General features: G+C 29.3%; 1 protein-coding gene across 1 annotated transcript; it reads right to left on the minus strand.

Moving 5' to 3' along the window:
* Positions 1 to 238: 238 nt before the first annotated feature.
* On the minus strand, positions 239 to 1,298 carry LOC131598686 (uncharacterized). Its single transcript, XM_058871272.1, has one exon. It carries the CDS (start codon positions 1,207 to 1,209, stop codon positions 607 to 609), a length of 603 nt encoding a protein of 200 aa, XP_058727255.1. The 5' UTR covers positions 1,210 to 1,298; the 3' UTR covers positions 239 to 606.
* Between the last annotated feature and the right edge of the window lie 12,303 nt (positions 1,299 to 13,601).

Raw genomic sequence — 13,601 nt, forward strand, 5'->3', positions numbered from 1 at the left:
ATTGTTTTTCTATATTCAACTCTAACCACTTTGGATCATCTCCTTCATTTTTCTCTCCTTCCCTCTCCATCTATTAAATTTTGTTTTTTATTGATGAGTGAGAGTGAGATTAAGAGAGATAGAGAGGATGGAGAGGAAAGGAGAGAAAAATGAAGGAGATGATCCAACTCCCAACTCTAACTGATAAATTAAACTTTTGTAATATCAAATTATCAACTCAAGAAAATGTAAAAATATATACACATATATGATATTTATTTATAAAATAAAAACAGAATTTTACATAACACCAAACCCATAGTGTAACTTTAAAATTCTATCCTATTTCAACCATAAGCACCACAAACACCTCTCCATCTTGAAAATCCATGATTCAAGAGGGGACATCATAGTAAAACAAATCACATGCAATCATATTCATGTGACTTTTTACTTGACCAAGTAGTAAAATGTAAAAGGTGCTTATAATAAAATAAAAACTTGTGTTTGAATCTTTTCGATTATATGTTCAGTTAAATCTAATTCGTTGAATTAAACTGAATATCTGAGTATCAGTACCAGTTCAATTCAACTGTTTAGATTTAACTGGACCAATCGATAAATGTCCTATCTATCGCGGGAGTTGTTGTAAGGTGATTGAATCCCTGCCAATTTCTGTTGCAAATTGAGATTTCTATAAAACCTTTTAATAAACTCTTCAGCTGCAACATCAACATGGCCATGATCATCTCCTTCTTCTTCCTTCAACGGAAACGGTGAATCCGTGATTCTGATTTTTCTCCCCATAGGACTTTTTCCAAATCCAGGAAATGTCACCATCGGAGAAGGAGAAGAAAAAGAAGAAGCTTCAACGTCATTCAGAATCTCTAAAACCTTCTGAACCGTTGAATAATCGCTCTGGTGATGGTGGTGGTGGTGGTGATGGCGGTGGTTTTTAATTTTGTTATTGAATTTAACGAGGGCAGGACTGTTGCTGCAACTGAATTCGTAGTCGTGCGGCGAGACGAACGAAGCGGCGGAGGAATGGTGGCGGAGAGTGAGAGTGTTGGCAATGGCTTTAACCGCCGCGACTTTGCCGCGTTTTAGCAAGAGATTTAATTCTGCTACCATTTTGCTTTTGGCTATGCCTTTTGTTAACATGAACAAAACTATGCGTAGTGTTTTCCATAGTTTTTTTGCTACCAATGGTTGGTTTTTTTCAATATCCATTGTTGGTTTTTTTGTTGTAACGGTTTTGATGAGTTTGTTATAGAGAGAGAAAGTGGTTATGATTTGGATTGAGATGTGTTTTGATATGGTTTGTGAAATGAGAAGATGGAGTTTGGGGTATATAAAGGGGTTATAGTATGATTATCCATTAAGAAAAAGTAGATTAATAATTAAGCGTTTTTGGAAAAGTAATTACACTAACTTAAAAGTTTCACTTTTTTAATGTAAGAGAGAGTGTGTGTGGGAGTTATTTGACTTCCCATTAGGAAGGAGTATAACAATGGAAAAAAAGAGAGAGGTAATAGATTTGAGAAATTGTATTTTAATCTATTTAGAAGAAAATAAACAAATTACGTGGATTTTAAAAAAAAAGTTGATGGGACGCATATGAATTTGATTAATAAAATAAGGTGACATCTAAGGTGAGGGAGGAGTTAAGTCCCTCACCTGTGTACCACTAGATATATACCATTTGATTTGTTAAACATAATCTAAGGGTTCAAATGTGTTGAAATAAAGTGTAATATTCTACACCTTCCTCCACCAAATTCATGTTCTTTATTATTATTTTTTCATTAAACATGCCTTTTAGAAGTTGTCGTACAAACATCCATTTAATCTCTCGAACAAACACTTGCAGTTGCAGACTTTAACTGTTCAATTCTTTATACAAAAACACTCAAGATAATTGTTTTACAGCCGGTTGTTCTAAAATCAAATAACTGTTTCACTTTCATTGAATAAAAATAAATTCATAAGTTTTATGTTGTCTGATATTTATTATTTACCCATTTAAGTTCTCTCAAAATTCCATTATTATTAGGATGAATAAAGCAGAAAGTTGCAACTTGCAATCCATAATGACAATAACACCAACAATAAGAAAGTAATATTTACATCATATGCTATAATTCAATTGGGCATTTTTAACTTTTTCATTGTTCTTTCTCGCCACAATCTCTGCAAAAAATCCAATTCAAAACTCAAAACCGCAACAAAACCGTTAATCCGGACTAAGAAATTGTCCTGTGACGTCTTTTAGGAGCCGAGTCCTTTATAACATGGGTTACTGCATTGCATGTTCAATTTTGTTCTCTTCGTCGATGGTGGTGCTCTTGTATTCTATTAAACATGTTGACTCACTAGTTCTGAGATATATTTGCGTTGATTAGGCAACAATAAATTGACTTAGTGATGAATAAAATTGCTGGTGGCTCTGTGTTTGTTACAGTATTCTATAATGGTTTGAAATGGAAAGGATAGGATAGGATGAGAGAAGACATAGTTGTAACTTTTTTTCTTTGAGAAATCTAAACCATTAAATTATTTATAATAGATCTAATGGTATATAAATAACGGTACACAGGTGAGGGACTTAAATGCTCCTTCACCCTAGAATTCACCATAAAATAAAGTAAGTTGAAAATTGTTACTTAAAAAAAATTTGTGGCTACTTAAAAAAATTTGTGGTTAATATTGATTTCTTAACCCACTTGTACTCTTAGTACTTCAATGGACGGATCTGATCCCCTGCAATCAAGGGAGTCATGCATTCACTATTTGTAACTTATTGATTAAACTAGTAACAAACCCGTACGTTCGTACGGGTTCTGGTCTGGTACGCGCATTTACTTACAAAATATATTTATTTTAAATAAGAGATTAAAAAAATTTAGATCAATAAAAAAAATTATATAAAAATATTTAGATCAATAACTGATTTGTTTTTCTCGTATACTATTTTTTATCATAAAGATTTGGGTCATAAGTATTATTTTTCGTATATAAAAATATTTATATCAATAATAGATTTTTTCCATATATAAATATTATTTTTGTTTAGGCATTGCTTACAAAAATATGTGGATCAATAGTAAATTTGCGTATATAAAAATATTTATATCAATAATATATTTTTTTCCATATAACATTTTTTAATCAAAAATATGTGTATCATAACTATCATTTCATTAATAGATTTTTTCCTGTATACAAATATTATTTTGCTTTAGGTTTCGTTTAAAAAAGAATCTGGATCAATAGTAAATTTTCGTATATAAAAATATTTAGATCAATAATAGATTTTTTCCCGTATACCATTTTTTAATCAAAAATATTTAGATCATAAATACCATTTTTCATATATAAAAACCTTTAGATCAATAATAGATTTTTCTCATATACAAATATTATTTATGTTTACGTATCATTACAAAAATATTTGAATCAATAGTAAATTTTTGTATATAAAAATATTTAGATCAATAATAGATTTTTTCTATACCATCTTTGAATGAAAAATATTTGGATCATAAGTACTCCCTTCGTCCTAAAATAAGTGTCGCATTTGTATATATCCTCCTATCCTCTTAATTTACTAATAATTTTAAAAGACCATTATATTTTTTTTGTCTATATAAAAATTATCATATGTTTCCTTAATCTCATTATATGCATGCAAAAAAAAAATTGATATCATAAGATAAAAGATGAGTTAGAAAAATAAAAATTGAGTTAGAGTAGTTCAGGTTTTCAATTGACTATACTTTTAAATTTTCTCTTGTATATTTTGTATCAAATTTTAGATAAGAAAATGTATTTTAAGTTTAAATTAAATTATGGTATATGTTACTAAGTTTTAAGTTTTACTCTCTTATATATATGTTACTAAATTTATGGTATATGTAAATTATGGTATATGGTACAAATTTTAGATAAGAAAAAAAGACAAAAGTTGTTAAAATCAAGTTAATAATATAGATCCTAATTAAAAAATCAAAATGAATATGTAAAGTTTTAAATTAAATAAAATTGGTGTAGTGTTAGAGTATAGGAGTAACAAAGAAATAACAATTTTAAACAATATAATAGAATCATTAAAAGATGGAGTAGTGTGTGCATAATCATTACTAAAAGATATAGCATGTTGATGTGTAAAATGGATCGTGGCGCAAAATTTGAATTTTGTTTGGAATCGAAAATGAAATTTTGTAACAAACGTTTTTAGGAACTATGCAGCCACATAGCAGTCTGCACATTCTACAAAATTAGAGTAGTGGTAGCAGACAGGCAAGATAGAAGGGGAGAGGTTCACTTTGTGGAAAGAAATTCAATGTGAGCACATTAGTGAAACTTACATAACCATTTGTAGCCAATGTATTAAAGAATTATAAAAAAATGTGGCAAAATGGTAAGTGTGGTCAAATCAAATTATTTAGGTTGAGTGAAGTGAAAAATGTAATGAGTATTATATTGTGTAATTAAAATAACAATTGACATAAATATAAAGGTTACAGAGATAAAATAATAAAGTGTATTAATTGATTGACATGAGGATGGAAAAAGTCTGTTATTGCTGACACAACCATATATCACGCATAACAAAAGAATAATAGTATTGAACTATATTAGTACTACATTGGTTTGAGAAAATAAATATTAAATAGTAGTAGCATACATTGAATAACATGAGGATGAAGCTACTCTGCCAATTTTGTGAAAATAAATATTGTAGTATTACCAACAAAATAAATATTTTATTATTTTAAATAGAAAGTTAAAAAAATAAAAAATATTTAGATCAATAATAGATTTTTTCGTATATAAATATATTTAAATCAATAAATTTTTTTTTCCCGTATGCCATTTTTGGATCATAAATACCATCTTTAGTATATAGAAATATTTAGACTAATAATAATTTTTTTCCATATACAAATATTATTTATGTTTAGGTTTCATTTACAAAAATATCTAGATCAATTAGTAAATTTTTGTATACAAAAATATTTATATTAATAATAATTGTTTTTCCCGTATATCATTTTAAAAAAAAAAAATTGTTAGGATAATTCATAAATTTATTTCATTACGAAATCGAAAAAAATGTAAAGATGAATTTTTGTGAAGTTAAAGAAATTATTTGTTTTTTATTAATAAACTTATTTCATTGCTAAATAAAATCAAAATATAGTATAGAAATTTAGAAAATAATATTTTTGTGATTTTGTATTGTTGGATTCTTTAAAAAAAATACTTTACTTAATATTTTAAAAATAAGTATAAAGTTGTTAAATATAAAATAATTTATAAAAGTAATTGTAGAAGAAGAAAATATAAAACTCTCTTAACGTACCATCTAAATAGAATTCATTTCACATAGCCATATTATGTCATCTATATAATTTATATTTAGTTAATTTTTTATATATTGTTATTTTTTCATGACTTGATGTTGGTAACCTAAATGATACACTATAGATTCTAATAATGATAAACACTGTAATATCTAAATTGTATTATATTATATTGAAATGTGTGCCTTAAATATTGGAATCAATGTAAGAGTCTAGAACAACAAAAGAAAGGGTGCCATAAATGTATTCATTACTTTGTGAATGTTCAATATCCTCACCAAAAGTGTTTTGGTTACAAATGCTAACATGTTGCTGTATTTTCCTCATGATGTGAAGTTATAGGTAGATAGATAGGTATGATTTTGCAGGGAAAAGATATGCAGAAAGCAGAATTTGGGGAAACGGATTTTTTAGAGTAGTCTGCAGCCTTTACTATTCACATGATAACTATCTACATCAAATTCATTAATTTTGACATAATCAGTTTAATTATTATTATATACATGAATATGCTTTTACTATGCTAACACTATTTTCTTATTCAATTTTGTGAAGGAAAATTTCTTGTATCATAAATGGCTAATATACAAATGCTGATTATAGATACATTTGTGAATTAACAAAATCATGCAAGCTTTAACACTAGAGTAATAACCATCTCTATAATACCTTCATGATTAATGTTATGTTATTTTTAAAGCCAAGTATCCTAACAATGTGAATGCAACCTCTAAAGTAATAAAAATTGTTTTAAATAGTTAATTAAAATATGCACCAATTTCCATCAGTTTATATTTAAAAACTTGATTTAGTTTTAAATATGAAGTATGATAATAAACTGAGTATGATAAAAATAAAATAATATAGACTTTCCAAATGATGGTAACCAAATATTTTTAATTATATTCATTTTAAAAAAGCATATATTAAAATGATAATATAAATTACTATAGTTCTAAGATAGTTAAGTGTTAGTAATGTAAGACCAATAAGAAAGAAAGCTGGAGTTTAAAACCAGTATGTAAAACCAGAAAACTATAGTTTTGAATTTCCTATTCAACCGAATTTATTTGAAGTAGCTAATAAAGCATTCCTTAGATAAATATAGACTTATTAACTTGAGCAAGATTTAGCATTTAAAACCTCAAATAACAAACAAGCCTTTATAATTTGAGATATCCTAAGCCCAACATCTAGAAGAACCTCCATTCCAAAAGCATCCTTGCAAGAGTAGCACCGAAGTGAGGTTACAGTAGGCATTGAACCAGAAGCTAGTAACAAAATCAAACCAATGAATTCACAGACAAGTCATTCAAGAACAGTGATTCAAAAAAGTACAACCATCACCATGAATTCACTTGCACAAACCTCTACTATAAACATCATCACGAATCCAAAGCCCTTTAGTTCATGTCTTCATTAAATCGGGAATGGCTGATACGACAAGCTTTTCTACCTTGACAGATATTAACATCTGCTAATTAAAGAAATAGATTTAGAAACATGAAAAGCGGAAGCGTTTATAAAGAAATCACATACCACAGTTAAAGAAATCTTCAAAGATAGACTGAAAAAATTTCCTCACACTTCAACCATACAAAAGCTGCAAAATATAACAAAAAAACCAGATTAAAGATAATGGATTTAAAAAAACCAGATGTCTAAGGAAAAATAAAAGCAATCACAGATCAAATATCAACAATGAATAAAGTTCAGAAACTATTAAACCAACACAAACTTGATGACAACAAATTTAAACAAAAACCAGGTTCCATTAAAGCTTGACTTCAGGTCCATTATGTTAGCTTTGGAAAAGAGCAATGTGTCCAAAAAACTTGTCTTCTGCTTAACACTTTTTGGCAAGGGAAGAAGTAGATGTTTGATATAATGATAAAACTTTCTTCCAAACTTGAGTATAATGATTTTTCAGAAGAGAATCATACAAAAATAGGAGTGAAAAAAATGAAAATATTATAAGAGATAAAATTGGAAACAGAAGAAAACTTACCTTGCGAATCTCGTAGAAGTTGTTGTAAAAATGTAAACTGAAAGTTAAAAAACATATTCAAGATTTAAGAACAGAGAAAGGAAATCAAATGTGAAAAATGAATAACGCAACAAAAGGAAATGAGGACTGTGTAAATGCAAAAGACATCATTTTGTAAAAGATGCCTTCAGTTAGATGAAGAAGATGAACAATTTTCTTCAAAACCAGACAAATTCCTGTCCGAAAAATCAGTAAACATTATATTGGCTAAACTCACCATTGCATTTGCAACAAAACTTCATGTTTTTTACTAAGAACATATACATACCTTCACTTGTATGAAAGAGATGAACAATAACTTCCAAACCCAGAACAATACATGTGCAAAATGAAATCAAGAAAACCATGAACCGACAAACCATTATTAAATATTTTATGTTTTGTTTGAAAAATACAACTTCATATTTTCAAAATCATGTCAAAAAAGCTTGAAATATTATCTAAATCCATGTTAAAAACAAGTTTGAAAGAAGAAATAAGATTAGAAATAGGCACTCAGAGATTCGTAGGGACAACCATCACCTTGTAATGTGATTGAAGAAATTAGAGACAAGCTTGAGAGAGTGGGAAGAAGAAGAGAGAGATGTGTAGAGAAAGAGAGAGACCTGAAAAGATAAAGAGAGAAAGGATGAAAATAATTGGAGGAAAGTGAAGGCAAATGTGATCTTTTGTGAGATTTTTTTGAAACAAAGCAAGATGTGACATGCTAGAAGTTAAAAGTAGTACATAAAGTTGGGTTAACTTGTTGGTTTTCAATTATAAAACATCAAAACCGGTTTATGTAGCATAAAAAGAGCATAACTTTTCATAACTAAATCACCAAACCAGTTTCATTTGCTAGTTTGGTCCGAAAAAGTAAATTTTGGACCAAAATTGTCCTCATTTTGAGGATGTGGCAAAATTTAAAGAAAGGGTAGTTTTGAGTTTTCCAGAACAATTACTCTTCTTATATTATAGATTCAAAAGGCTTAGATTCTGATAAATAAAAAAATATAAAATATAACAGTTTAATAACTATAATAGGTGTTTAGTTGTTTTGGGTTTAGGGGAGGGGGAGTTGAGGTCTATAGATCTTGTTTCGATATGATATTTTAGAGTTTGGGTTATTTAGAATATGAGTGAAAGTTATTTTTAGATATGTTTGCTTGATGATTAATTACTGGATGTTTTGGATTGTTAATTGGGCGTGAAAGGGTGTTCAAGTCCATGCTCCCGATTTTTCGTTTCTTTGCTTGACTGAGAATGAAATCCGCTCAAGTGGCAGGGTATTTAGGAGTTTGTTGGGTAGTCAGTTGCCTGTTGGAGTGTGGGAAAAGTTCATATACAATTATAGCTTCAACGCTTCTTTACATACAATGAGATAAATTACTTATATAGCAAGTAATCACGAAACTAACTCAAATTTAGTTAGACTAATGTCCAATCAGGTTCTAACACACTCCCCTAATATGAAAATATAAAAAAAATCAGATTACAACACACTTATTGGATCAATACACTAACGTTGCATGGACTCAAACATGTTGAAACTATATAAGCATTCAGAAGCTGAAGCTATTAGAGGCTGACACTTTCAGAAGATGCACAAACACCAAGTCTTGTTCTAATGTAATTGAAAGACTCGTGCTTTAAAGGTTTTGTCAGCACCCATAAGTTGTTTTCTTGTGCTGCAATGAGCCATCTCAATCTTTCTATCTTTAGTTAAATCTCTAAGGAAATGGAATCTAACATCAACGTGTTTGTATCTTTCATGTATGACAGGATTCTTTGACAACTTGATTGTGGAATTATTGTCACACTGTATGATTGTGCCTTGATATTGATCTTGGCCAATGTGTTGAAGGATGATTCGAAGCCACAATCCTTGACATGCACATGAGGCTACTGCAGCAAACTCTGCTTCAATGCTTAACAGTGTTACTATAGACTGCTTCTTACAAAGATTTCAATAGCACAGTGGTCACTTTGATACCAAAGAATGAGAATGCTAGGCATATTAAAGACTATAGACCAATAATTGGCTGCACAACTTTTTTATAAAATAATCTCCAAATTCATGACTAAAAGATTGGGGAGGGTCCTGCACAACATCATCAATCCTTGCCAAGAAACTTTTGCTTCAGGCCAAAATATTCATTATCACATATTGTTAACCTATGGGTTGCTTAAAAGTTACACTAGGAAGGGGGCACACCTAGAGTCATGATGCAACTTGATCTCCAAAAAGCCTATGATATGGTTAACTGGAACGCCATGGAGTGTATTTTGAAATAAATTGGAATCCCTAGGCAATTTGTTAAGTGGATAGTGACTGGTGTCACTACAGTTTCTAACAAATTCAATATGAATGTCAAGTTTTCTGAGTTCCTGCAGGCCAAGAGAGGGATTAGGCAAGGGATCCCATATCCCCTTTGCTTTTTAACATCTTAATGAAATACATGCATAGATCTATGTTCAAGATACAAAGAGATCCCATCTTTAATCATCATGCCATGTGTGAAAAGTTGTGTCTCACCAATCTTATCTTTGCAGATGATGTCTTGATGTTTTGCAGAGGTAATCCTACTTTTGTAACATCCGTTTTTAATAGTTATTATTTTATTAATTATTTGGTTTATCAATTATTATGAAGTATAATAATTAATTATATTTATGTTTTGAAAATTATTTCGGTTATATGTGGTTTTTATTAGACGTGAGAAAATGAGAAAATAATTAATTGGGCTTATGTTGAGTTAGTATTAGAAATAAGGGGGTGTTATTGTTAAGCCCATTAGAGAACTAAAAAGATATTGATATTTTCACAAAATAAGAAAAAGAGAAAAGATAGTGAAAGAAGTGAAGAAAAAGAAGAGAGAAGAGAAGAGAAAGGGAGAAAAAAGGAAGCTAACATATGAAGAGAAATCATCAAGGTAAGGATGTAGTTTCTTGATTATGGGTTGGTATGGTAATGATTAGAAACATGTTAGGATTGGGAGTTTTGAGTTTCTAGTTTAACATGTTAGGGTTTGTTTGAAATATCATGAAATTGGTGATTGAGACATGTTTTTGGTCTTGATACTTGTTGTTATATGATGTACGTATGCTGGAATATTGTTATTCCATGAGATTGTGAATTGTTCATCTTTTTCATAAGTTTTTTCTTAGGATTTGAAAATAGGTGAAAAAATCAATGTCATAAATTTGTGTTTTTATGATACTAAATGATTCTATCTGATATGTACATGTTATAATAACTTGTTTCCATAATTAAATCGTTGTTTTGGATGTTTTTTAGTCAAAATTTCGTGTTGGACAGAATGCTGTCTAAAATAGATTTTTCTGATTTTTCGCATGCTTACTTAGCGCGGTAAGGACTTCACTTAGCGCGACCTGGAAGAAAATGTTTTATATTTTCTGAAATTGAAGGGGATCATATATGCTTATAATTTATCATGGATTTTAGTGAATTTTCCATAATTTTTTTGAAAATGTTTGATTGGCGTTTGAATCGATTTCTTGAGATAACATGATACTTAAATTTACATGTATGTATGTTTGTGAAATATGATTCTAGAGGATAACATGGTTGGGCTATATTTTGCTACTTGTTATTGATGATGCGTTGGTTTGATGATGTGTTGAAGATATGCTTTCATGTGTATTAAATAACATGAAATTGTGTATGTTTGTGCAAATGATGAGATAATTCATATGTGATAAATTTTGTGATATGCTTGATAAGATTAAGTGTGAGGATATACATAAGTTCTTATAAAAATTGGTACCGTTTATTAATTGAACTTTCACTTAGATGTCCGTCACTAATTCTAATTTTTATTTTATTTTTACTTCAAAATTTTTAATAATTTTTATTTTTTAAAAAATTTATCATCTTTAATAATTTAATGCATTCTTTGTATTGTATCAAAATAATTGCCATTTTTGACATTTTATTATAACAAAATTCATAATTATTTTAAAAATATAACTTTGGGTTTATACTATCATGAAATCATATGTCTTTTAAAAAAAATTAGTAAAGGACCCGGGTCGCGCAATGTCGTTTATTTTATATAAAATTATTAGTTTTTATTTTATGCGTTTGTAGGCGGAGTTTAGGAATAAAGAAATATGTAGTTCTATCTTTTTATTATACAAATATTTTTTAACTGAAATTATTTTTCAAACCGGTATGAAAATATGTATTATGATACTTTGTCCAAATCCTTCTCATTGTCAATTTGTCATCACTCCCCTCTCTTTATCACCACTCCTCTCTCTTATTATAAGCACACGTAATTTTTGTCACTTTTTTTTAGTAAAAAAATAATAAATTTAAATGTAATTATTTAATATTATATTAAATAAATAATTAATTTTAAATGAAATATTTTTTTTACTGATAATGTAGTTATTTTAGAATAAATAGTACAATTTAAGAAAAATTACTCTATTTTATTATAGGCATATTATTCTTTTGCATATATTTTACAATAAATTGTCAACATGTTTAATAAATTTATATTATTTATTGATCTTTTAAAAATATGATTTCCATATTAATATATATATATATATATATATATATATATATATATATATATAAGTTTAATTTTCTTATTTTAAAATTATTATAATTAAATTTATAAAAGACCTGCGAGATCGTTTTATATCGAGTAATATGAAAAAATAATATTAATATATAAAAATATATTAAAAGAATATATGAAAGACAATCACAATATTATTAAATATAAATTAAAAACTAAGTCAAAGATTTGAACAATGTAATACCCCGTATTTAATGAAATGCTCTAATATTATCAGCTGACACTGAGGTTTTGTTAATTGGTACATTAGAGATATTTGTAGACACTTAAGTTATAAGTGCAAACTTAAGGATATGATGCTTATATTCCTTCCTTCTATTTTCTTCTCATTTTGAAAAAACAACACAAGAAAGATAGAGAGATAAAGTAGAGAGAAGGAGGAGTAGAGGAAGAGAAACTTGTGAAGAGGAAAAGCTTGGATCTTCATCATTTCTCCGCCGGATCGACTCATCTTTGTCATCAACGACTCATAATCGAGGTGGGTTCTAGTTAGAAACTTATAGCTTTTGATTTATGGATGAAAATCATAAGTTTTGCATTTGAGGTTTTCTATAGAAAACCTAGGTTTTGAATCAAATCTTGAATGTTCATGATTGAGTGTAGTAAATCATAAGTGTACCATGTGTATGTTGTTTCTAGGCTTTAGTGTGGTTTGGAACAGGTTTGGATGTGGGAATGGTTGGATTGAACCATGGGAGGAAGCAAGAAAACAAAGCTGGAAATTCTGTTTTCGAGTGCTTCGCGGCGCGAACTATAGGTAGCGGCGCGAACCATGCAGAAGAATTTTGGGGTTCTGGTTCTGCCATCAGTACGCGGCGCGTACAAGGGTTCGCGGCGCGAACACTATGAGAATTTTGTGAGGTTTGCCACTGCCTGAGGTTGGCGGCACGAATAACTGTTGGCGGCGCGAACTGAAGCATTTTCTTAACAAAATTTAGTTTATTGAGATAAATTGTTTCGACTATAACTTTTGAACCGTAACTCTGTTTTAATCGTCGTTCGAAGCAATATGAGGCTAGAAGTGCGTACTTTCTAGTAGTGTAGGTTTTGGGAACAAAAGGGGATTTATTTAATCGAGAGTCGGGAGTTTGCTTGATTACTTGGGTTATTTATCGTTCGGAACCATGTGAACGGTATGCTTTTGGTATGACGAATATGTACTCTATAATTGTGATAATTGCCATTGTTACAGACAATGATGATAATTTTTTGGTTGAGTTCTATTGCTGGTGGATTGGTATACCTTTGTTATATATGTTTATATCAAAGAGGTTTGGATAACTTCATTGTTATGTGAATAATGTATAAGTGAGGAAAACTAGGATTTGTTAGGTATGTGTAACTTAACAAAGAAAACCTAGGATGAGACATTATATGGAACATACGTGTATTCAGAATTTTATGAGAAAAGGCTAACAGGCCTAGAGAAGGGCTAACAGGCCTAGTGATTTGCGTGAGCAATCACCATTGTATGATGTACTAATCGGAACCATTGTTTTTCTTTATTTCTTTTTCTTTTGAATGCTAACAGGCATTCTATGTGCAGAGAGGCACAGTGCAGAGAGGCACTAATAATCTTGGCAGGTTTGATTCCCGCTTTTGTGTACGAATGGAACC

Source organism: Vicia villosa, linkage group LG4 (genome assembly GCF_029867415.1).
Source record: "Vicia villosa cultivar HV-30 ecotype Madison, WI linkage group LG4, Vvil1.0, whole genome shotgun sequence".
NCBI lineage: Eukaryota > Viridiplantae > Streptophyta > Magnoliopsida > Fabales > Fabaceae > Vicia > Vicia villosa.